The sequence below is a fragment of the Prinia subflava genome, chromosome 4 (genome assembly GCF_021018805.1).
Source record: "Prinia subflava isolate CZ2003 ecotype Zambia chromosome 4, Cam_Psub_1.2, whole genome shotgun sequence".
Classification (NCBI taxonomy): domain Eukaryota; kingdom Metazoa; phylum Chordata; class Aves; order Passeriformes; family Cisticolidae; genus Prinia; species Prinia subflava.
The window spans coordinates 24,077,152-24,101,078 of NC_086250.1; the positions used below are offsets into that span (position 1 = coordinate 24,077,152).

The following is a 23,927-nucleotide window of genomic DNA, read 5'->3' on the forward strand; positions in this document are numbered from 1 at the left end:
AAAGGAGCTGAGCAATACAGCTATCTGGAGTGGTTGGACTGTTTTCTTCCCCTTGCCCTGGCACTACCTCAAAACAGCCTATGTGGAAGCTCTGCACTTGTTTCACCCAAATTTCCACCGACACAAGCAGCTGGGGGGTTTCTGCAAACAGTTGTTTCCAACACAGCTAGATGGATGTATGTGTGAGCACTGCTGCTCTGTAGGTGGCATTCAGTAAGCTTGTGTGCACAGATGGACCTCAGTTACTATGTGAACCTAAAGAATTCTAGGCTCCCTTTTAATTACGGCATTACACCAGGAATAACAGTTGAGAATTAAGGGGTTCTAATGATGCTGCAGGGAGGGTGCTGATGACTCTGGGCTTGTTTTCACAGCTGGAGGCTAAGCAGACCCACTGTCCCAGGGAATTACAGCTCCTTCCTGCCAAATGTGACTGGCTTTGTAATTTTGTGCAACATCACTCTCCTGGCAATGGGCCCTGCATAGATTTTACTCACTGTTTTGTTCCCTCCTTTCCTTGTACTGTTGTAAGGGAAGGTGAGAGCAATTGTTTCTCATTGGCTGTTAGCATAGAGCAAAGTGTTAGTCTCATCTCTGCCTTGAAATTTAAGTAGCTAAACTCCAGGAGGGAAGTGTTTTCTTCCTGCTAGGCAGGAAGCTAATAGTTTCCCCACAAATTGTACAGAAGGCAGGCTGTGTGGTTTTTACTATTTATTCCACTTACAGTATTAACACCCCCCACAAACAAGGATAACTTGCTCAAAATAGCCTTGGTTCATTTCAGTCCATAATTTCATATTTTCAGTCAAATTCCTGCTAAGTTTAGCTTATTCTGCATAAATGCAGCCCACCCAAAAAAGTCATTCCATTCAGCACAATAAGCAACCTGTAGTTTTCCACATCTTCACTAAGCCTGAGGTACTTTTGGGTAAAAGTCATTCCCTGTTCTTTCTGGCTGACTTCATCCATGGGTGAAATTCCCATTCTTAGCAGAACATCACCACTACCTCCCCTGCTCTCCCAGCAGCAGCATTTTCCAGGTCTCCAGAGGACCACACCTCTACTAACTCTAGCCTTTTGCTGTCTCTTCATTTCCTGTCAAAAGAAGGGCAGCTTTCTACTCCTCTCAGATCAAGCTCCTAGCCTAAGGAGCAGTACTTCTCGATAGGTATTCTCTTCTGCTTTTTCTCACTGAAGTCAATGCCTTCCTTATAATTCAGGCAAGCAAAGATCTCCACAATTTTCCCTCCAGGGCAGGAAACCAAAGCTCCAGCTGAGTTTGTAGCTGCCGTGCTCAAGGTTTTTTGTGCCTGTAAATTCATTTCTACACATCAGTGAAGATGTTTCTTGAAAGCAACTGTCTCTCTCTGGCAGCTTGGAAGCTAAAGGGAAAACAGAATGGCAAGTCTAATTCCTTATTCAGCTTCAGAGCAGCAATAAGCATCAGCAGGGTCCCATTATTCCCCAAATATTCACCGGAAAGACTTTCTGTGGAGCAGACTCTGATGGCAGCTAACTGTTTGTCCACCATGACAGGAGGCCCAGACCTGGTTCGCTGATTGATCCCTGTTCACAGAGAGAAGACGAGAGCATGCAATTGTAAACTACATACAGAATAGAGGAAAATGCCTAAAAATACAACATCTCTCCCGTCTAAGTTATGGAACACAGCTGCCACTGGTTCAGATCCACCTTTCTCATGCATTGTACTCAGGTGAGTTTTATGCCAGAACACTGCAAGAAAAGACTGTTCAGCTGCCACATAAACCTTGATGTGTTGCTCCCAGCTCTGTACTCTTCATACAGACACAGTTTGCTTTAAATCAGCCTCCCTGGGGGAACCACCACCAACCACCAAGTGTTCCAGTGAAAACATTCAGAGCAACCGCAAGAACAACCTCATTTCCCCTCCTTTCAACTCCTTTCATTTTGTGACTCTGCTTCATGGTCAGCTTAAAGCAATCAGTTCTTTGGCAAAGGGTGCTATTTTAGACACTAAACCACAACACAAGGCTGTAAGAATTAATGCACATAGTTACCACAAGAGCGTAGGGTGCTTCTTTCTTCTGGACTTCTTCTGCGGCATTTGAAGTGGAAGCCTCTGCCGAGCTTGGACCAGTCGGTGACGTATCAACAAATGTCTCATCCACAACTCGGAAGCGGATCTCTTCCCCAGTGTCCATGTAAAGGTCATGGGCCCCTTCTTCTGTCTCATATTCCCACACCCACACCTGCTCTGCTTCATCACTGGCCAAGGATTTAGGAGGGAAACAGTATTCTACATGATATATCACTTTCTGACCGTTCCGAGAATAGACTCGATACGTAGCCTTTTCACAGTTATTTCTGAAACCGCAATGTGCTGTCCCAGGTCATCTTCTGCACAGCCCAGGACCCCCATCTTTCTGATTTTATTGCATCATGTATGCTGCTGGTCTACACATCCCGCTAAAAAACCCAACAATGGGAAAGACCCCCAGACAAGCAAAACTCCTCAGATCCAAGACAACCTTGCCTACCACACTGAAGTACCTTGGATGCACATGTATGTAGACATTACATGATGTGGTAAAATTTGCACTCTATCTTCGGCAGCAGCCAACACTGGAGGCAGGGATTACAACTCAGCAGGGGACACTGCCATTCATTTCTATCGGTGGGCACAATGATCCTGCAAAACCTAATGAGCATGAGGGCCTGTCTATCTGTGATAACAGTCTGTGGGACTTGCTCCACAGAGGGGCTTAGCTTCTGCCGCCGAGCACCTTCATTGTTGCAGTGGTGAATGCCTGTTGGGCCAGCACTGCACAATCTTTTGAAACCAAGTAGTAAAGTTATCAAAGGTGATCAAAGGATACAACTTAGCTGGCTGCTGCAGGGATTCTGGTGGGATGACAATATCATCAAAGAACCCAATAGAAACTGCAGAGAAAAGAATTTGGTTGACTGAAACAATTATTTGCAAATGATGTTCCACAGCGATTCCTAAAATGCATTTCTATGTTCATTCTCCTTCCTCTCTCAGGAAGGACATTAAGATGATGCAGGAATTATTCTTTGAGCCACAATGCTGAATTTCAGCTGGCAGCAAAGCAATCACCCAGCTGAAAGTACATAGAGCAACAGAGGGCACAGTCTTCCTGCCCACTGGGAAAGGAAAAGGTTGGAGTAAGAATGGAAATGAAAGTATTCCAAGAAATGAGTCAGATTCTACAGAGATCTGGAGCTTAGAGCTCAAAAAGGAGCTTAGAAATCACAGATGTAGTATGTTAAATAAAGACCAATATAAAGTTAGAACAGCCCCCACATCCCCCCTGAGATTTCATGATGTTGAAATTTATCAGGGACCCCCCATGCCCAAATTCAGCAACAAAAGCAGCCAAGGTAACCTTATTGTCCTAATTTAACAACTGAGCAGCAGAGCTCCCTTGCATGGAAGACTTCTAGAGGAAAGGAAAGCAACTCATCAGTTCTGTATTCCATGACTTTGGCAGCACTTTGTGCTCACAAAGACATTTCCCTGACATGTTTTCAGGTACAGGAAATGAACACAAATTTGCACACCACTACAGGAAAAATACATCAGACCAACACAAGCCAATAGTTCCACTTTGAAAAAAACAAATTCTGTTAACTGAAGCAAGGAATCCAATTTATGCTCCAGATGGGCTTGCCTGTTATTCTTGGGCAAAAGGAAAAGGGAGTGCAGACAAAAATATCAAGGTCAAGGGAAGCTGCCAGGCTCAAACTACCAAGCACCCTCAGATCAGAGCAGCACTAGAGGCCAGTAATAGCCATTAACCAGCCCATAAAGAGCATTATTCCAGCCGAAATGAGTGTCTCAACAGACTCAAGAACTCTGCAGCTCACATGTCCCCCACAGAAGTTGCAGTTTACCATGGACGCCATCCTGACTGCAGCTTTTAATCTGTCCAACCAGAATCTCATCCAGGAAAGGATGGAAGACCACATAGCGGAAATGCACTTAAAAGAAAAAAGATTATTAATGTTATGTCCATCTTAGTAAACTATATTCCTCCCACAGAATGGCAGCCATTAAAACAAAATCCCACATCCTATATGCCCTCTAAAATATAAAGTTAGTTTTACAACTTCTTTACAGGCACTGATTAGCTAGAAAAACTGGAATAAGAGTTCTGATTCCAAACAGATTTGTATGAATTTGGTAGCAGCTGATCAGCAGTGTCCTGTTGCCAGCTCCTCAGTTTTGCAAGAAGTTCACAGAAAGAAAGTGTAAGATGATAAACGTGATTAAGTTATGCTGGAAGTACAACGGTTCACGGTCAAGAGTATCACTTGAAATTATATTTTCTCGTAATACTTCTGCCTTTTATCTTTGTCTGCAATGCTCTATTTCCATTAAATTAAATATTTTAAATCAAGTATTATCAAATAAAACAAGGTTCTCTAACATAATTGGATTTTTCCTCCAAGCTAGATAAAAGCTTTCTAACTAAGCACATGGCATTTATTGCAAGAATGCTACACTAAGACAATCTCAGCCAAATGATGCTTCTGAGAAATTTAACATCATTTTAGCTGTACTTTCTCAGTGCTCTGCTTTTACATAAAACTAGGCAGTGCATTAAAGTACGAATTATTACCAGACACAGTGGAATTTATCAAAGTGCTACTTTTCCCAAGGTCAGAGAGAAAAGGTTTTTTTTCAGTTCAAGGAGTAATTCTAAGTTAAGAACCTGAATGGAGATTAAAACAAGCAGTTAAACCTGACATTCAGGTATTAGACTTCAGTATTAGAGAAGCTTTTACTTCCAGGAAATGAGTTCGACTGGAGTGAATATTTAGACAAGGCGAGGCACATAGAGTCAGTGCAATTCCCTTCTAACAGGAGATATTTCATGTGCTCAACCTATGTTTCCACACTGTAAACTGAAACTAGAAAAATGCATCTTTTACCAGTTTAAACCCTTATTTTAACTTTAAAAAATGAAATTTGCTTTTAAGCACTTACTTCCAGTTTTTACTCAAATTTGCCAAGAGTCAAAGTAAAGAAATTAGTAATTTTTTATTAAAAAAAAAATCACTACATACAGAAACATACAGAAATGTATGATGAACCAGATCTAAGTTTCAATGAAAGTGTCATAAAACTTCCAGCAAGTACAAGAGCATTAAATGCCGTGCAAATGCTATATTGTAGAAACAGGTTTCAATATCCAGCTAGGGAAAACAAGCTTCAAAAAGAAAAAAAAAAATCAGAGAAATGCAGACTAATGATTACAACTTATTTTCTATGTGCAGACTGTAAATAATTTTCAACTAAATTAACTCTTTCCCTACCCCACATCTATGGCTCTAACTCTAGAACAGAGATGGGCTGCTGGAGAAGGGAAGAAGGACTGGCTATTTGAAGTTGTATTTGTACCCAAAACTGCAAAGAAAATAAGAGACTTTCACCACTTTCACCACCCTCTTCCTCTTACCCTCCTAACAGGAACAGAGTTAAGGCTGTGAACTTCAGGTTGTTACTTTCCCTAACAAGTGAACTCAGCTTACAGTTCCAGATCATTAATTAATCTTCTGCAACACAGTATAACTGAGAAAAAGCACTTGCCTTTGGTATGTGATGCACCATCCCCAGGAAATATGTATGAATCTTCCAGCTTTGTGATATCATATAGACAGATGCAGAGCCCAACGTTGTATACAACCTGATTAAAAAAAAAAATTAAGTGCAGTAAATTAAGCAACCCACCAGGTAAGATCAAACAAACTATGGGATTCATATATTATACGCACACCTTTTCAAAAGGCAGCAACATGGAGGTGGCAAGATGGTATGGAGGCTGTTTTGGAACACTGCCTCCAAAACCACTAAGTAGTGTTGGGGAACCCCAATATCTAAGTGTTGTGAGAGCACATTTTCACTGCCACTGGAAAGAATATTGCTACAAAGAGAAACCCTTGGGGAAAATGTCAGTGGTGAGAGAACTTGAGCAGTAAACAGCTCCCCATTATTCACCAGCCCCACAGCTTGTCCAAATGCTAAACATGCTTTTTACTAGAGTTACACTCTCAGAAATCTCTAGGCTTGCCTTTGTCTTATATTAGCTTTGAGGAGACACAAGACAAATTCTTGGTGTCTCTGCTACTTCTGAGACAGCTTCACTGCCTACAAAATTTGAAGCATCTACCAGTCATCAGTGGATGAAGGAAGACTTTTGCTTTTCATAGCCTGCCTGTATAAACTGTTATTCACAACCCTCAATTCCTTCAGGTTGCTCTTTTGAGCTCCTTTCACGTTTACACCTGCATTTTGAGCAGTGTTGAAAGGCATACACTAACCACAGTCCTGGGGCTGTACAGGGAAACTCTGACCTCCAGATCCATCAGAAAACAGTTCTTATATCCTGCACTAATTTCTTACTACCACCATGTATTTCAATTACTAACCACCGACCAAATCAGCTATTAACAGCTTCGTTTCTCTTACAGCATTACTGGAATTACTACTACTACATGTAGTCTTTTTTTCTTTAAATTCCCCACTGGCTGGATTAGTTTGCATTTGTTTTCTAGCTTGCATTTTGGACTGCTCCTTTTAACACAACCACCAGCTGCTCTCACTTCTCTTCCACACTTATCTGCCCCATCTGGTGTCTCGGTACCCTCCCATTACAACATCAGCCATTAGAAAAATGTCCCCTTTAGATGCTACGTGGCTGTCTCTTCGTTACAGTCGCCCTTCACATCTAAACCACTCTGACACTTCACCCATGCACCTCAGTAGGCATAAATAAAAGGAAGAAACGCTCAGGGATGTTGTGATGCTTGCATCAACCTATATGTGACCCACGCTTTACCTTATTGGCCAATTTCTTGTTTAGCTCTTCAGCAATGGATTCGTTCAGTTTCCTTTCAAATTGCCAGGGAGGAATTCTTACAGTGTCAGTCATCTCCACCAGGACAAACATGGTGGCGGGGGGCGAGGAGACGCCAACAGCCTCGGGAATTAGAGCGCTACGAGGACCGGGCCTGGCACCCCAACGTGTGGCGCGGAGCCCGGTGGGGCGGTATCCCTGCTGTCCCGAAGAAAAGGGCGCTGGGAGAGGCCGGGATGCCAGGAGCGCCCCCTCACCCACCTGCCGCACGCGGAGCCGCGCCGCGCGCCCCGGCCGCGCGCCACAGCCTCACGCCACTTCCGGAGCCGCCGCAGCCAATCGCGCTCGGCCGGCTGGTCGCGCGCCCTGATTGACACGGGGCGCGGCGGTGCGGGGCAGGGCGCTGGCTGCCGCCATTTTGTCCTCCTCGGGCGGGGCGGGGCCAGGCTACGATTGGAGCCCGCTGTCACCGCAGCGGAGAGGTATCCGCTGAACCCTTAGGCGGGAGCACGCTGTGTTTGGCCGATGTAAACGTGGAAGGGGGCCCAGCCCCCGAGTGTCCTTTGCAGGGGTGCTTTGTATTTCCGTCTTTCCCCTGCACTTCCACCCCGGCCGGTGGGTCCATGGGCACCTTCTCCTGTGCCATAGCTGGAACAATTTTCAACTGCAGTTATTCTGATTTAATTTATCATTTTTGTAAACTTCAATCCAGACAGGGCAGCAAAGATCACAGAAGCACCGAACAGGTCAGATAGGAAGGGACCACAGTGGGACATCTGGCCTAACCTCCCTGCTCAAGCAGGGTTGATAAATAATGTTATAAATGCCAATACAGTAATCCAATTAAAATTATAAATTTTGGTTTATTAAAAAGGATCGAATTACAGAATTTCGGCAAAACCACCCACAGCGGAGATATGTTGATGATTGACCCAGGAATCGTCAACGGTGAACTGGGACGCAGTATCTGGCCAACTGCTGTCCCCCCTGAGTTCACGAATTGGCCTTGTTCGGGGCTTAGTTTTTATACACTTTATTCCACCTCTTGCAAAAATTTCCTCATAGTCCTTTTGTTTCCAAGCAAGTTATTGGAATTCATAGTCGTCTCCAGCTTAGCTGAAAAGAGTCTCCTTCTCTACTGCAAGGTGTTAATTTTTAGTTTCCCGTGAGTGAATGGACACCAAAGTTTATGAATGGTAAAAGTTCATCTCCGGAGATGTTGATGATGATGATTCTCTGATGACGATTTTTTATGAGGTGATGCTTTTTATGAGGTGCTCCGATAGCTGATGATAGTGCTCTGATGGCTGTGTTATCCAGAGAGGGGAAGACTGATAGCTTACCTTAATGTGTCCTTTTCTGATGTCAAAGAGAAGGCCAAGGTTTCCCATAAATCCTTTGTCTCCTTTCTAAATGAAATTCCAGGGTGGTGCCTGCTTCTATCTCAGCGAATTTTCAAGGCAGACTGAAACTATATTCTCATATAACATATATTCTCATATAACATATATACAGTGGTTTTCATAATTTTTTAACATGTCATAACCCATAAGAACACGAAATAACATCCCATATTTTTCACAAATAACATAGAGAATAGAACTTTTCAGAGATACGTAGTCTTCTATATAGCACAGGAATTGCATCCAGAGGCTTTTTGTGTTCCCTCTCCAGTGAGGGAGACGCCACACTCTCTCTGGGCAATCTGTTCCAGTGGCTGGTTGCCTGCACAGTAAAAAAGTTCTTCTTATGTTCAGGTGGAACTTCCTGTGCATCAGTTGAAAGTCTCTGCCTCTCTGATAGGCATTTGTTCAGCTGTACACCCATGTCTCCTGCAAACCCTAGTGGGTTTATAAGCCTGTTTGCTCCTGGAAGTTCCTCACAGCTGTGTCTGCCCAGTGCCTAGGTCAAGATTCTTTTCTTGACAAACTGCCATACAGTGTAAATGTAGTATAAAAAAGCAATTTAAAACCATACAGAGCTGGAATAATTTTTAAGTGTTAATTGCCTAAGAGAAACCAACCCCCATCATATAATTTCTGAGGCCTCAGTGCATTCTGCCATAAAGGAATCAGTGTGAGGGAGAAGCAGCATGAGGGATGGCAGAAAACAAAGGGGTGTGCTAACATCTGAGGTTTGTCAGGGAAAATGAAAGGAGGTTGTTTGAAATGTGTTTAAAAACAGATCCTCCAGGAAAACCAAACATCCCTGGCTGACAGTGAAAGCTTCACTGTCAGCATCATGGCTTTGATGCGAAGGCTGTGTGTCATTCCCCACGCTTCCCAGCAGCACGTGGTGAGGCAGTAATGAGTAGTTTAGGTAAGAAATCATTAAATATTGAACTGTCTGGGAAAGGGAGGGGAAACATGGTTGGAAATACCCTGGTTAGGCCTCATTAAGAAGACACCTGTCTTGGACAAGGAGGTGTTGATATCTTCTCAATTACTCTGTTTCATCAGGGTCTATTGGGTTGTGGGTATTTTGGTTTTTGGTGTTTGTTTTGTTTTGTTTTGTTTTAATAAACATGGCTGATCTGCCCATTTTTGGCATTTTTATATTAAATAGGAGGCCCAGAAACAAGATTTCCCCTGTCACCTGGAAAGAGCAGCATTTTTCTTGGAGCAGCATCTACTGTCTCAGCAAGGAGCTCTGCTGCCAGCACAGCGGACACCACTCTATCAGAACACCTCAACACAAATCCCCAGCGTTACTTGCTCTTCTTGTCCTACTTCTGGGAGCCTTACAAAGGCTCCTTTCTCCTGCACTCCAGTCATGTGTACTAATCTCGGCACAGCACAGTTTTGCTGGCACACATGCCGCATCTCTTCTGTTCTGTCCTGGCTTCATGCAGGTCTGGCAATGCAAGGTTTGACCTTTATTGAGTGCAGCTTTTGCAGGTGTCTGTAGCTACTTTTTCAGAAGAGTGAATTGTTCTCAACCTTGTCTTGATGGCAGGGGAAGAAATAGCTTTGGTACCACACAAGGAAAGAGAAGTTAGGCACTGTTGGTTTGGGCAAAGTGATCACTCTGAATGCTTGTATATAAGAACTGTAGGGTTAAGTAGGGGCATGCACTCAGGGAATAGTAGAGTGAAATACCTGGGAGAACATGGGAGATGGAGAGAAGTGGATTTGGACAGAGTCATATCATGCTTTGTAATATATGTTGCAATGTAATTTGTGCTAAATATAAAAGCTACAGAATCTTCTACCAAAGCTGAGTGACAAGAAAAACTATATGCACCAAGTGATTCAGATACCAGAGACAACAGCTGTTTTCAGAAATGTGTATTTCAAGAAGATTATTAGTCTAGCAAACCCCTGTGATATGCATTTGATATGCATCCGCAATAAGATAATATTTGTCAGCAGCAAAGCGTATTCCAAAAGGATTTTCATGTAAATTATTTACCCAATTCCAGGAAAACTTTAATCAGAAGCAGCCACAAGAAAGGAACATGCATTAATATGTGAAAGAAGGACAAGATCAAGAGAAAAGAAGAAGACCCCCCGGTCTGAAAAACCCCTCCCACAAAGCCTGAAAAATGTATAAAAAGGGACCCTGTGAAAGCGGTATTTGGTGAACTACAGGGGTACGGAGCTGTAGAGTCCAAACCCAGTTCACCCAGTGCCAGTTGCCTGGCTTGGTGCTGTTTTGCTTGTGGCTTTTCCAATTTTAATTTGATTATTTAATAAATTCCTTTAATTATTAATTTGGCTGATTCATTTATAATGGCTTCCATTTCTAGCCCATTCTTGAGCTAACATTTTCCATGCTTCCAATAACTGTGCCCCATCAGAGGCTTTTGGCTGCCTAATATGAAGCAGACACATCTTCCTTCAGCTTTATCACTGCCCCCCAAAACCAGCTGTGTGAGCAGCAGGTCTGCAAGGCCTCACTTCGTACTGTCTTGGGTCCTGTGAGTGAGGTCTTTTGTGTGCTATAAACTGCAGATACCAAGCAAGATGTGCAGACTCTCTCTCTCCTGTATCAGCTCTGTGATTGTCAACAAGGATTGAATGCTCTGGACCACTCCTCAGTAAGGCAAATAAGATTCCTCTTCTCTGTGCAGCTGTGTATTTTGGTGAAACTTGCAAGTACTTTGATTTCACACTGGGGAAACTGAATTATGTGCAGAGAAAGCTGGCCATGGCAATGTTGGATGAGCTTCAGTGCCTCTGGGACCAGGCTGCGATCACCCCAGAGCTGAGTCTGGCTGTCAGTGTCTCAGCCTCCACCAGTAACATTCCAGGCTGTGGGAAATTATTTCCAGTCTCACTTTCTTCAGGTAGCCCCTCCCCAGTCCCATGTGGTGCATGCCTGGTCTATCTACGCAGGACAGATGTTGCTCTGTTCCCACCTAGGTTTTCTCCCTGGAGGAGTTCTTAAACACATATTTCTTTGCTGTCTTCAATGTAAAAATATAATCAAAAGCCAAATTATGCTCTGTAAAATACAGGTGTTGCCTCAACTCAGCTAATGGTAGTGCTCAGAGTTACACTACATTTATTGCTGCTGCTGAAATGTCTTGCTCTTGGAGATGATGTGAACAGCTTTGTTCTGCTGAGCTGTCTCCTTTTCTCCCAGCAGTACTGACATGGTGAATATCTAGAAATCCACAGTGCCTGTACATACCTTTTTACACTGAGCCATAACGTCTCTAGAGTCTCTCTCAGCAGTATTGGAGCTTTTCCAGTATTTGACAGCATGGTTCTCAGTTGCTGAATAAGTTGGGTTTTTTTTTTTTTTTTTTGCTCTGTGTGTGTGTGTTTGTTTGTTGGGTTGTTTGTTTTGTTTTGGTGGGTTTCTTTGTATTTGTTTTTTGTTTTTTTAAGCTTTAGCTGCTGGAATCCAGTGGTTGCAGAAGAGTTTTTCTCCCCTTGGAGACATTTCTCATTCTCTTGATTGTACAGAAAAACTGGAAAATAATATTTGAAATTACCTGAAGGATTGGAACCTTTGAGGAAAATAAAAGGAGCCCCCAAATTACTTGGTTTAAGATCTCCTCTGCCCCCACATGCCCATGGCTCTTGGAGAAAACTGACTCAGGGATGCTAGGGAACTGCATCTCGACAGTTCTGGCCCTCCTTTGATTGACTCCAAAGGAATTATGTATCTTCTCATATAAAAAGCCCTCCATGCTCTTGCCTTTGCTTCCATCTCTGCAGACATCTCTGGCACTGCCACTCCCACTCTCTGTTTGACCAAAGCTTCCCCCCTTCTCATTTTATCATTTTTGCCTCCTTTAGACTTTCTGCTTCCTCTGCTGCAGCACATTCCCAGAGTTACCTTCCAGCCTGTCTTGGGTTATGTAACAAAAAAAATTGTATTCTATTTCATCTGTTGAAAGCAGTTGGGGAGATGATTTTTTTTTTCCTTTATCTCTTGTAACTCCAGGGGGGAAGGGTGGTGGATGCCTTCTCATAAAAGACCATCTGTTAAAACCAGGTGGGGCAGAGTTTCTTATCTCTTCCACCACTGTCCACTCTCCGGGAGGAATATCTTTTGTTAATGGGCCATTAAGGCTTACCAATGACATGACACATTACATCATCACATTGTGAGATGTTCTACCCAGTGGGGGAGGAGCCAGCCATTCCTACCGAGATGAAAAGTGAGATGTAAGAACACCAAGCATCCTCTTTTCCACTGGATTCTCAGAGAAAGACTGGACTCATCTCACCACCACAATAAGATCATCTCTACTCCAACAGAACCACATCTGTCACTCCAGGAGGATTTATTTGGACTGCTTCCAACACCCTGGCCGACAGGGTGTCAGGTCGTATTCCTAACTCTGTCAGGGTTTTCTAGGACTTTTGTTTGTTTTCTTGCTTGGTTGTGGGGGTTTTTTATTATTTTTTATTTTTATTTTTATTTTTATTTTTATTTTTATTTTTATTTTTATTTTTATTTTTATTTTTATTTTTTTTATTACTGCATTTGCATTTTTTAATATTCGTAGTAAAGAACTGTTATTCCTATTCCCATATTTTTTGCCTGAAACCTTCTAATTGCAAAATTATAATAATCTGGAGAGGGAGGCCTTTACATTCTCCATTCCAAGAGAAACTCCAGTTTTTCCGTGACAGATACCTGTCTTTCCAAACAAAGACACAGCCAAACGTACTCCAGGTTCCCCGTGCCTTTTCCATCAAAAGCCTTTATATGAGAGAGCCAAAGTTGTCACCCAAGAAAGGAGAAACCACCTCTGGAGAAACTCAGACTGGAGACTGAGACCTGACTGGGTCCTCCTACCCTTCTTTTGCAAAGTTCTGAAAAGTAGACTGGAGAGATTAGACTTGTGATGTCTGTAGGGCATGAATGGGACTCCTGTCATGGAACACTACTTAAAAAGCCACAAACAGAGCATGATGGGAAATGGCAGAACCCACTGGCACTTGGGGTTTCCATGCTTCTCGGTGGCCTTGCCATGGGCTGTTCTCTTCTGCCTATGGAGTTTTTTTCTGCCTTATAATTCATTGACAGGAGAGAGACAAGTGCTTTGTGATCTCATCCCTCTGTCAAAGCCCTTGGGATGCCCCATATCAACACCAGGATCAACATCCTGGATGGATGGGTGGATGGATGGATGGATAGATACAGCCTGGTGGAGCAGTTGTGACCCTTTCTTCTGACTCTGTGCCATGCCTTGTGGTTCCCATACAACTTGTGCACCACCCTGCAGTCCCAAGGGTTGTTTGTGGAACAGGTCTAGTTGACATCACCATATTCAGCTACTTAGAGTGTATCAAGGAAAGAGTTTAAGGAAACAAAAGCAACCCACGACCACCCTGTGTCACAGGATACCCATAACAGCTCCTTGCAGTGCTGACACTGTACCAGGGTTGTTCGGCATTGTTGTAAATTTTATTCCAGGATCACAGGCACTTGCTCGGTAAAGTGTTGATTGTTGACTACCTTTCTACTCCAAAATGAGGCTGCTAAATTCCCCCTGAGTTATCCCTACCAAGCCTTTTCTTACCAGCCTCTAGTGATGGAGACCCTGGTGCTTGGCCAGGCAATCTGCTTGAGTAATTAACTGTCTGTTCTATTAGAAAGTGTTTCCTAATGTCTAACATCAATCTTGCTCTTTGTAATTTAAACCCCATTACTCCTCGCCCTAATCCCCAATGGAATCAGCAAACGATTCTGCCGTTTTCCCACTGCTCTACACCCCAACTAGAGAAAATCTCAGACCAATTTATGGCATAGTCTCTATGTGTGGAGGTGGCTCCCCTGAGCACGATCACACAAGCACAAGAGAAAACAGATCTTTTGGCACAGTGCGCTAATAGGAATGACACCCTTAGAAAATACTTGGGTTTGTGATGGCTGGCTGTGAGCCCGGAGAGAGTGGGGCAGTAAGATGGGTTTGCAGCACGTGCCTCCTCTCCTACTGCACCGGGAGTGACTGTGGTGCCCAGGGGTACTTGGGCAGGAGAGAAGAGCAGCTGCAGGGCACCAGTGAGACTTGGGGTGACAACGGAGAGGTTTCACCCATTGTGGGGGACCCTGTCTGCATCCCTGCCTGCAGTGCACACCCCATCCTGCTGTCCCTACAGCCTGTGGGCTGCCCCACTGTGTCTGGCTGTGCCACCGATGTGTGTCATTTTGCGTAACCAGCAGCCCCTCCGGACCGACCCTCATCACCTCCGGCCCCCCATACAGGCTTTCTCCTTTAAGCCTAGCTAGCTCAGAAATGACCAGGCTGATCCCTCCCATCTGCTCACTCCCCCTGGCCGGGCCCTGACGTCAGGGGAAGGCGTGCGAATGCGTGTGTGTTTGAGGCTCACATCATCCACACATCAGATACCGCAGATCCATCAGCCGGCAGGCAGCCAGCCGAGAAAGCCTCCCGAAGCCGGGCTGCAGGCAAGACCGCTGCACCTCGCAAGGTAACGGAGGAGCGTCCGGCCCCTCCAAGCACTGATGCTCTGCAGAGCACAGCTCCAGGGAGTCCGTCGCTTCTAAGGAGGTAGGTAAGGGGAGGCACAATGGCCATGCAGCGCTCCTGGGCTATTGTAGCTGGAGATTAAACTTCATGGACCACCTTTTTCTTTGAAACCTGCTTTATCCTTTTGACGATGGAGACGTGTGAGGATGAAGCGTGATTCCTCTGGTTTGGTTATTCCCCACCAGCCTCAGGAACAACTCCCCTGGGGTGGCAGCGGCAATGCTGCACTTATGCTTTGGCTTGGGAGCAAATAATCCAGGGTTTTGCCACGGAGGGCTGAGCTCAGCTGGCATCCAGCTCTCTGATTGCTGGGTGAGTGGGAGGAAATTTGTGACTTATTAAAGTAGGCTGATGGGGGCTGGAATTGGGATTTCTTTGGACTGGCTGCACTGTTCCTGGCAATGGCAAGATAGATCCACAAAGGAGGAAGGAAGGACACAGGAATATGTTTGTGCCAGGTCTTTAAACAGATGCTATGCTAATTAAAAAAATAAAAACCGTCACAAGAAAGCACACATCCCACAAACTTGGTATTTGGAAATTATGATTATGCATACATGCTTACACGGTAAATCAAGCCTCCATGATGGTTTCTCCCTTTGCTTCTCCTTTGCATCTGTCAGCCTGCTTGTTCTCCCTCATGGCCTCCCTGAGAACTAGGCAGCCCAGCACTGACTAAAGGAGCTTTTTATAAGCAATCTATAAGGATGACATTCATATTTTAGCGCTAAGCAGGCTGTATCGTAGGCGAGACTATCTCAGCAAAGATCTCTCGAGTTGGAAGTGTGATTGGCTTAGCTGGGGAGGGGAAGATGTCAGTATGCATTGTCCAAAAACTGCCTAGTTTTATTTTTCCTATAGTAATTTGTCTCATCAAAGGGGTTGTAATAGGCAGGGTAGATGAGAAAATTGCTTTACTTGGTATTTAATGCTTAACATGATCTGATAACCAAAAACAGGAGAGGGGCAGCTGAGAGGCTTTTGTTAGCATCAGACAGAGACAGTATTTATAAAAATCTGCCAGACACCAAGGCTGTGAGTCTTCTCCGAGGAAGGAAGGCTGGAGAAACCATAGCCCAGCCAGCGTTGCAGTAGCCATGCTTGCAGTATTCCCTGCCTGGAGCCATCGTGGTTCCCCACCTGGTTCCTGCACTTCACGGCAACCCCCCTGGGATCTCTGCCAGCCACTGTGTTGTTGTTGGGTCCCTCGGCAGGTGAATATGCCTAGCAGCCTAAAAATGGGATTTTTGTTTTTGCATTGAGCTCTGGGGACATGCTCATGTGTCTGGAGGGGTGTAGCTCTTCTCTGTTTCAGCCTGTGTTTTGACAAGCTAGGTGTGGGGGGCCATCAGCCTCCCCGAGAGTGGCAGCAGACCAGAGCATTGCTTTCTATGCTCCATGGAGTGAGGAGGTGGGTGCTGGCGGCTGGCTATGGAGGAAGGGTGTCTTTTTGACATACAGAGGCCTTTTTTCTACTGGGGCGGATTTAAAGGGGTGGTAAACCTGACTCCTGAACTGGGGCCACTGGCAGTTGCAAGGGATGGAGAAAATGTGATGGAGAGTGGCATGGAAGAGCCCATGCAGAAGATTGCTGCAAAAGGCAGCATAGAGAAAATAACCTCCAGCTCCTTGGCTGGGGCGGGGGGAGCAGTGGGACTCGGGAGAGCCGAGTGTGGTGGCAGGCAGCATCCAAGCTGGGGATTTACAAAGAGAAGCGGCATCGTGAAAGGGAATTGCCCATACAGGCGAGGGTCTGGCCAGCCAAAGGGTCATGTCCAGAGCCGAAGCGTGACGGCCACCAGCAAAGCGGCCACCCATGCACCAATACATCCTGGGCAACCCGGGGGTTTCAGTGGATGGGAATGAGCACAAAGAAACGCCGCACTTGAGGGCCGACTCACTGTGGGCGATTAAACTAATTAAATATGTATCCCCCGCCTGGGTGAGGGAGTGTGAGAGGGTTTTTTTCCGCAGCCACTAATGAACGAGGAGTGGCAGACAGAGGCTGCTGCCTCTTCTAAAGGCTTTCTCCCTTTCTAGGGGGCCTTGAAAGGCTGCTCAGTTAAACGAGGTCATAGCCAGCACCCAAGTCAATGTGTTTGGCTTTAAAGAAGGGGAGAGAGACAGTGATTTTATTTGATAAACAGCAGACCTTTCAGTCGCTGCTGCTGGGGTACTTGGATCTCGAGATAAAAGCTGATGTGTCTACTGCCTGTCTGCCTTAATTGGCCTGGGTTTTCTGCCTCCGTCTGCAAGGGCTCCTGACTGTCAGCTCCAATTGCTCAGGAGCCTGCCCTCCAAAAAATATAAAAGCAAAGCTGGCTTCTGCTGACAAAGAAGACCCTGTCACCAGAGGGCTTTGGGGTTTGGCTTTGAGATTTTTTTGGGGGGAGGAGAGAAGGTGAACAGGGTTTTCTATAAAAAGCATCCTTCCAGGGAGCCCTCGGCTTGCAGCCACTGTCCTCCTTGGCTTGAAGGACTGTCATCCCGGGAGACCCTCGGAGCAAAGCCACCAAGAGAAGACAGGAGTGAGGTGGAGGTCCAGCAGTGGCGGTGGAGGGTGGTTATGCTGGAAAGGCTTCCTGTGCCCCATGGCAGAGCTGGGCTGCTGCAATCTCTGCTTCCTTCCTCAAGTGACCCGGATTTTGTCTCTGCACTGTATATGTGTATGGGGTGAACATAGTGTCATGGTGTGGTGTCAGCTAGGCCGGGAGAGACCTGAGGTGGAGACAGATGCTCCCATCCCCGAAAGAGGTTACTGTGACCACAGGATATTGAAGAGAAAATGCCTCTTGTGCCGAGGTACTCTCTCCTTGTCCCCTGCAGGGGCTGCATTGTGGAGAAATGTTTGGGGAGGGGATGGTGAGGTGGAGAGCAGAGAGAGGAGGACAGTAGAAGTTTTCCCTGATCTGCATCTGGGCTAGGAGGGGAAGAGACACTGGTGAAGATATGCTTGTGTCCCCACTCTTCTCTCAGCCTACTTTTGCCCTGAGTTTAATTTCCTCAGTCCCTTTGTTTGCAGCAGGGATTTAAAGTGGGAGGTAGGATACGATCTTGGAGTCCTCCATGTGCCAAAGCTCCTATTCAGCCTCAGCTTCACCAGCACCACCAAAGCCTGGAATTCAGCTGCTGGGCACCAAGGCTGACCAACAAATCAGGGATGCTTGATCTAGGTGCTGAAGAGGGGCAGAGTGCTGCTGGCTGAATGAGACACGCTTGGTGTGACCCCAGGGCAGGGATCTCTGCTCCAGCCCCTGCTCCAAGCAGAAGATAGAGCAGGCAGCTCCATGACGTGTCCAGGCAGTGCATCTGCCAAGGATGGGGATCCCACAGCCTTTCTGTGCCCTTGCCCCTGTGTTTACCCCAGTGAGCTGCCACCTATACCAGGGCTCCCCGCAGCATCCCCATGGGGCCATCCACAGAGCCCTCAGAGTGCCTGTGGGGAATTGCACCTAGTTTGTTCTCCCACAAGGAGCAAGCTCAGCTCCTGGGGGGCAAACAGCAACCCAGGAGGGCACCCTCTGCTGCTGCTGTCAGCGCTCAGGAGCAGACCATCTGCCTCCTCAGCAGTGCCCAGCATTCTTTCATTCTTCACCACTACTTGTCCCCCATAATAGAGAGTCTTTCAGGGCACCTGAGGCTGGGCTGGTCTCCCAGGTGAACCTGGGGCAAACTCACTCTTGGTTGCCATTTCACCAGCCTTTTTGTCCCTGCAAGCTCCCCCTCCTGCACACCCCCTTGCCTCTTATTTTAATTTCGCCTCTGGGAAACTTCCATTTTTCCAGCCCCTTGTGGATGCCAACCAACTCCCTCAGCATACTAATAGTTTGCTCCAAGCATACTCATTCAGGTTAAATACCCTCCATTGTCCCTAAACTGGCAGGGAATGGAAAGGCCTCCTCTGCCGAGGAGGAGGCACACCATGGTGAGGCCACTTTCATAATGAGGGCTTCATGATGTGGCAGAGAACTGAGCGCCATTTCCCCCAGGTCATAAAACTTCTCCAAATTCTGGCACCTTCTAGGAAGGTGACAAACCCTGCAGCAATGCATGGGGATCACATAACTTTTCGCAGTCCTAAAGTGGCCAGGCTGCTCACCAGCACAGGCAGGGCGGTCAAATGGGGGCACAGATGGGAGCTGTGAAGCAGTTTGGTGTCTGGTCTGGCTTTGGAGTGTCTCACTTGGGTGCACCCTGAGCCTCTCTGAGTTCCTTAGGCATGGAGGAAGGAGATGGTGAGCCTGAGCCTGGGTATGGGAAAAGGAGATGCTGAGCCAGGGTTTGGGGGAAATAGATGCTGAACCTGGGCAGGGAGACAGGAAATGCTGAGCCTGGAGCTGAGCAGCCCCTGTGTGGGGTAGGATGTGGAGCAAAGGCAGATGTGCATGCTCCAGTTGCTGCATGGAGGAGAGGAGCCACTGAAGAACAGGAAGGGTTTGGTGGGGAGCCAGGAAAGGGAAAGACGGTTTGGAGGGGTTTGCAGCCACAAGTGGAAGTTGTCTCTGAGGGCAGAAGGAACGTGGTAGCTTCTGCCTTGGAGTAGGACTCTTGTGTGGCCCTTACTGCCTGGGCCCGGGGGTGAAACTGCAGGGCTGAGAGGAGGTAGCTCTCAGGAAGCTGGCTGAGGCCCATATGGGCAGCATCCCATAGCAGAATCCAAGCTGGACTGGCAGCCATGGAGGCCCAGTGGCAGGCACAGCCCCTGGCAGAAGAAGAAAGTGGAGGTGGGTGAGGGGAGCAGGGATTGCCTAGTCCCTCCTTGAAACTTCAGTTGCTCTAGAAATCTTTTCTCATGCCCTTTGTGCTTGCTAATTTCAGAGTGGAGGTGACCCCCTTTTGTGCATCCCCCCAGGGCCTTTGTGTCTCAAAAGGCCATGGTGAGTCAGAAAAGAAATTAAATATTCTCTTTGTTTCCTGATGTGTGCAGGTGTTGTCCCAAAAGATGCTGCATGCCCCAGTGGGGTGGAAAAGGGCTGATGGGGGTCCTGGGGAAGGGGATAGTAACTCCATGGGATGTTGGGCTCCTCAGCTCCAGGTGATGGAAACTCCTGAGCCTGAGGAGCTGTGGAAATTGGTGAGCCCTCACCCAGAGCAGCCAGAGACAGGTGCCCTCAAGCAACGCCTGGCATGGGGCATCCTGGGACAGAGGCACCAGTGTCAGATGCAGCAACCAATTGGAATAAAAATCAACAGAGCAAGGTCTTTCTGAGCAAGCAGCTGCAGTGCTGATCACACATCAGAGCATCTGGGAGGCTTAAAAATGCACAAACCCTCCAATTTCATGCTGGGGTGCTTCAGCAAGGACAAGAGTGCCCAGAATTGTGATTGCTCCTGTCAGCAAGGTTTCTTCTCCTTAGGGCTTTAACTCCTTGCAAATGGCATGATGCCTTCAGAAACTGGAGTCTGATGATGGCAGCAGCAGGAGGTTGTGCTTGTGTAATGGCTTGACTGAGGTGCCTGAGGGGCATGAGGGTTGCTGGCAGCCTCACCATGTTCTCTTGGTGTTCCTTCTTCCTGTAGGAATGTGCCTGGATGGGCAGCAGCTGCTGGCTGGGGCTGGGGTCATGTCCTAAATCCTATAGGGCTGAAGCAACCTCCTGTGCTAAGACCTCAGACCCCTGACCTTGATGTACTGATCTGTTGTGTCAGCCTTTTTTCTTCATTTTTTTTTTATTAGAAATCTCAGGATGTGGAAGTTCTCAGAGCCTGGAACTGGAGGCCCAGGCATGCTGGCACTGCATAGGCCTCCTTCCCAAAATGGTCCCTGCCTGTGGCAGCCCAGGCTCCACTGATTATTTTCCCAGGGTGTGGTTTTTAGTGACTTCATCTCAAATATGTGGGTTTATCCTGGCAATTGAAAGATTGAACAAACCAGGTTCTTCCCTTGTGATTGATTTTCTGGAACATTCCAGTGACTCCAAGTTGGGACAGGCTTCCTGGGGCAATTCCCAGTGCTGGAGGTTGGTGTCTAACGCTGAAGGCAGGCAGCATGCTCCCTGCTCCCACAAATGGCTGGGAGATGAGGGACAATTCCTGACAGCAAATTATGCCAAAAGCCTCACAGAGGGCCCTGTAACCCCCAGCCGCTTTTGCTCCTCAGGTCCCCAGCAGTAGGCCCACACGCCTGGACATCCTTTCTCCTGCTGCCCACCCAACGTGATACCAAAACGGAGGAGCCCACCAACCCCACCATGGCTTCGGACCCCAGCACCCCACCAGCAGTGCCACCCCTGCACTCCCCCAAGTCACCAGTGTGGCCCACCTTCCCCTTCCAGCGGGAGGGCAGCCGCATTTGGGAGCGGGGCAACCTCCTGCTACGGGATCTGCCCAGCCCCCTCCCCACCAAGAGGACCAGGACCTACTCAGCGTAAGTACCTGTCGAGTTTGGGACTGTCCAATTGAGCCGTGGTCACCTGCAGTGCCTGCAGAACCCTTTACACCTGGTGCACTTTGCCAATGTGGTGCCCAGCATCACCTACCCAGAGCTCTGGGTGGGTCCCATGCACTCGGCCCAGAACCATTATGTTCATAGCAAAAATCTCTCCCTGTGCCGCCTCCTGGGCACGTGCCACCAGTGAAAAAAATCTTCCCTTTCCTCCTATAGGACAGCACGTGCCTCTGCTGGCCCCATCTTCAAGGGTGTCTGCAAGCAGTTCTCTCGTTCTCAGGGCCACGGGTTTATCACCCCAGAGAATGGCACTGAGGACATTTTCGTGCATGTGTCTGAGTAAGTTCCAAGGCTATGTGGTGCCGGAAGACCCCAGGGGAGCCATGACATCAGCATCGGGCTGGAGACTTGTGGGCTGGGGTGTGGATGTCTCCATGGGGTGGACATGGGTCTCTGCTTGTCCTGTACCCTCCATCACCTGTGGGTTTTCTTTTCCAAGGCACAACTGGTGGGTCAGGTGCCTTCCTTCATTCTGGGTGGTCTGGGGCAGGGGTCCATCTCTTGGCTGCAGCACCACTACCACCACCACCTCTCCTTTCCTCTCCTGCAGCATCGAGGGAGAGTACGTCCCAGTGGAGGGGGATGAGGTGACGTACAAGGTCTGCCCCATCCCTCCCAAGAACCAGAAGTTCCAGGCAGTGGAGGTGGTCCTCACCAACCTGGCGCCCCACACGAAGCATGAGACGTGGTCTGGCCAGATCATCGGGTCCTAGGCGCCCAGGGGGCCTGCCAGCCACTCAGCCCCATGGAGCAAGCCTGCCCAGCCACTTGCAGGGGGGTGGGGGCAGCTGAGGTGGTGGCAGGGCTGGGACTGCCCCCAAACATGAAGGCATTTACATTCAGTGTCTTTTTTAAGGTTACGGTTTCCTTTCTCTGTGTGTGTTTGTAAGTGTTGGTTGAGGGGAACAGGGGAAGCAGAGCCCTTCCTGACTGTCCCCCAGCTCCAGGGGCAGCACCGAGCCCCATGTTCCATTCCTTGCTCCTGAGGCCATGGGGAACAGAGGAACCAGTCCTACACCCCAGCCCTCCAGCTCAACTGGACTGAAGCAGGTACTGAGAGCAGGAGGGGTTGGGGAGAGGCTAGGTGGCTCAGCTGAGTCTCCTGAACTCCACTCTGGCAAAATGGACACCCCACTCAGTCTACAGTGGGACAGCAGCAGTGGGACATGCCCTGATGTAGGGACAAAACAGGGTGGTGTGGGGTGGCATATCACTGTGCAGGGTCTGAGTGGCTGAGACCCATCCCCATCACTATCAGCTCACAGCACCCACCTGAGCCACATACCTCCATCACAAGATCTCAGGTCAGCAGTGCCATGGGGAGGTAACTGGTTTAAGCAAAAATTTAGTTGTAAGAGGCAGACAGCTGCTGGCAGGGCACCCAGGGCGCTCGGTGCTGTGGGGAGCTGCATCTAGACATGGGGCAGGGGGCACTTGGCACCTTGTGCTCCCCACTGCTGCCAGGCAGTAACACACTTTTCTTGGCTCAGTGCTGACATAATTTGGGGAGACAGACACTTTGTTCTCTTTCTCTTGCCCCCCAGCCCCCTGGGGACCCCTTTCCCGTGTGTGTGTGTGTGTGTGTGTGTGCGCGCATGTCTGTAGCTTGCTGGGGTGGTGAGGGGCTGAGGGGTCGGAGCAGCCTCGGCCCTGGGGTGAGCTCAGCCACCTCCTCCCCAGCCCCTCAGTGTAGGCAGGGTCTTGTATACAAAGCACAAGCTTTGTTTTGGTCTTTTCTGCCAAACCCTGGCCAGGTGTGCTCCCACAACCCTAGGGAGTGATGGGGCAGAGAGCACTGGGACAGGGACAACACACAGTGGGCTGGTCCTGAGCTCACCCCAGGGAAACGATGCTGATGCTCAAAGAATTGCCAGCACCTTAAGGGGTTCAAAGCACTGTTGGGGACAGTTGGGTCCCTGCAGGGCCCCTGAGCAGGGCAAGAGGTGATGGGAAGCTCCCAGAGCACCATGCCAGCAGGAGCTGCTGATGCTGCTGGTGTTCAGCATGGATGGAGTGGGGTGTTTGCCACCATTTTTGCTGCCACTGTTGGCAACATGGCTTAGTGGGGAGAGGGGCAGAGGAAGGCTGGTGCCATGCAGGACAGCTGGGCACTGTGGATTCAGGAGGACCACCTATGGTGTGGGGATTGCCCCAGGACCCTCCAGCCCAGCTCACTGCCAACCCAAAGCCTGGTTCTCCCAGGGGCTGTGGCAACTGTGGCTCAGACTCCAGGCATCCCCAGGACATGCAGTCAGCTTGGCCAAGGCAAACTGTTGGATTTTTTTTTTAATAAACTGAAACCCTAGACTTGTTGGTGTTTTTACAGCTCTGGTGTGGTTCTCACCTGTCTGACCATGTGTCAACCTTTGTAACATTGGCAATAAACCATTAAAAGTGTCTTTCCCATGAGCCCTACCCATCCTGGCTCTTCGTCCTGTGTGCATGTATCACAGTGACTCTCTCAGGTAAAGGACCTGGAGCACCCAGGAATTTATCCAGACATCAGAACAGACTCACCCACGGTATGTCCCCAAGGGGGCTGGAGATGCTCCACACTGTGGGCCTGAGACAGGAGGCTGCTGCTCACCCTGAGGGGTGACCAAGAGTAGGGCTGGTGTCCCACTGCTGTGGGGACTTTGAAGTGTGTCTTGTCTGTTGT

At 47.9% G+C, this 23,927-nt stretch overlaps 2 protein-coding genes across 3 annotated transcripts; one reads left to right on the forward strand and one right to left on the reverse strand.

Annotated features, from left to right (window-relative positions):
- Positions 1–696: 696 nt before the first annotated feature.
- On the reverse strand, positions 697–7,268 carry POLR3H (RNA polymerase III subunit H). 2 transcript variants are annotated; one of them, XM_063396030.1, is made up of 7 exons: positions 6,846–7,268; positions 5,597–5,693; positions 3,898–3,984; positions 2,859–2,922; positions 2,040–2,247; positions 1,477–1,566; positions 697–1,382 (listed from the first exon to the last, which is right to left on the reverse strand). In XM_063396030.1, the coding sequence occupies exons 1-6, from the start codon at positions 6,954–6,956 to the stop codon at positions 1,513–1,515; spliced, it is 621 nt and encodes a 206-aa protein (XP_063252100.1). In that variant the 5' UTR covers positions 6,957–7,268; the 3' UTR covers positions 697–1,382; positions 1,477–1,512. The 2 variants fall into 2 exon arrangements, with proteins under 2 accessions (XP_063252100.1, XP_063252099.1); XM_063396029.1 differs by having other exon boundaries at positions 697–1,566; positions 6,846–7,267.
- Positions 7,269–14,580: 7,312 nt separating this feature from the next.
- On the forward strand, positions 14,581–23,766 carry CSDC2 (cold shock domain containing C2). Its single transcript, XM_063396031.1, has 4 exons — positions 14,581–14,841; positions 20,921–21,187; positions 21,425–21,547; positions 21,819–23,766. The coding sequence occupies exons 2-4, from the start codon at positions 21,012–21,014 to the stop codon at positions 21,979–21,981; spliced, it is 462 nt and encodes a 153-aa protein (XP_063252101.1). The 5' UTR covers positions 14,581–14,841; positions 20,921–21,011; the 3' UTR covers positions 21,982–23,766.
- The last annotated feature ends 161 nt before the right edge of the window (positions 23,767–23,927 follow it).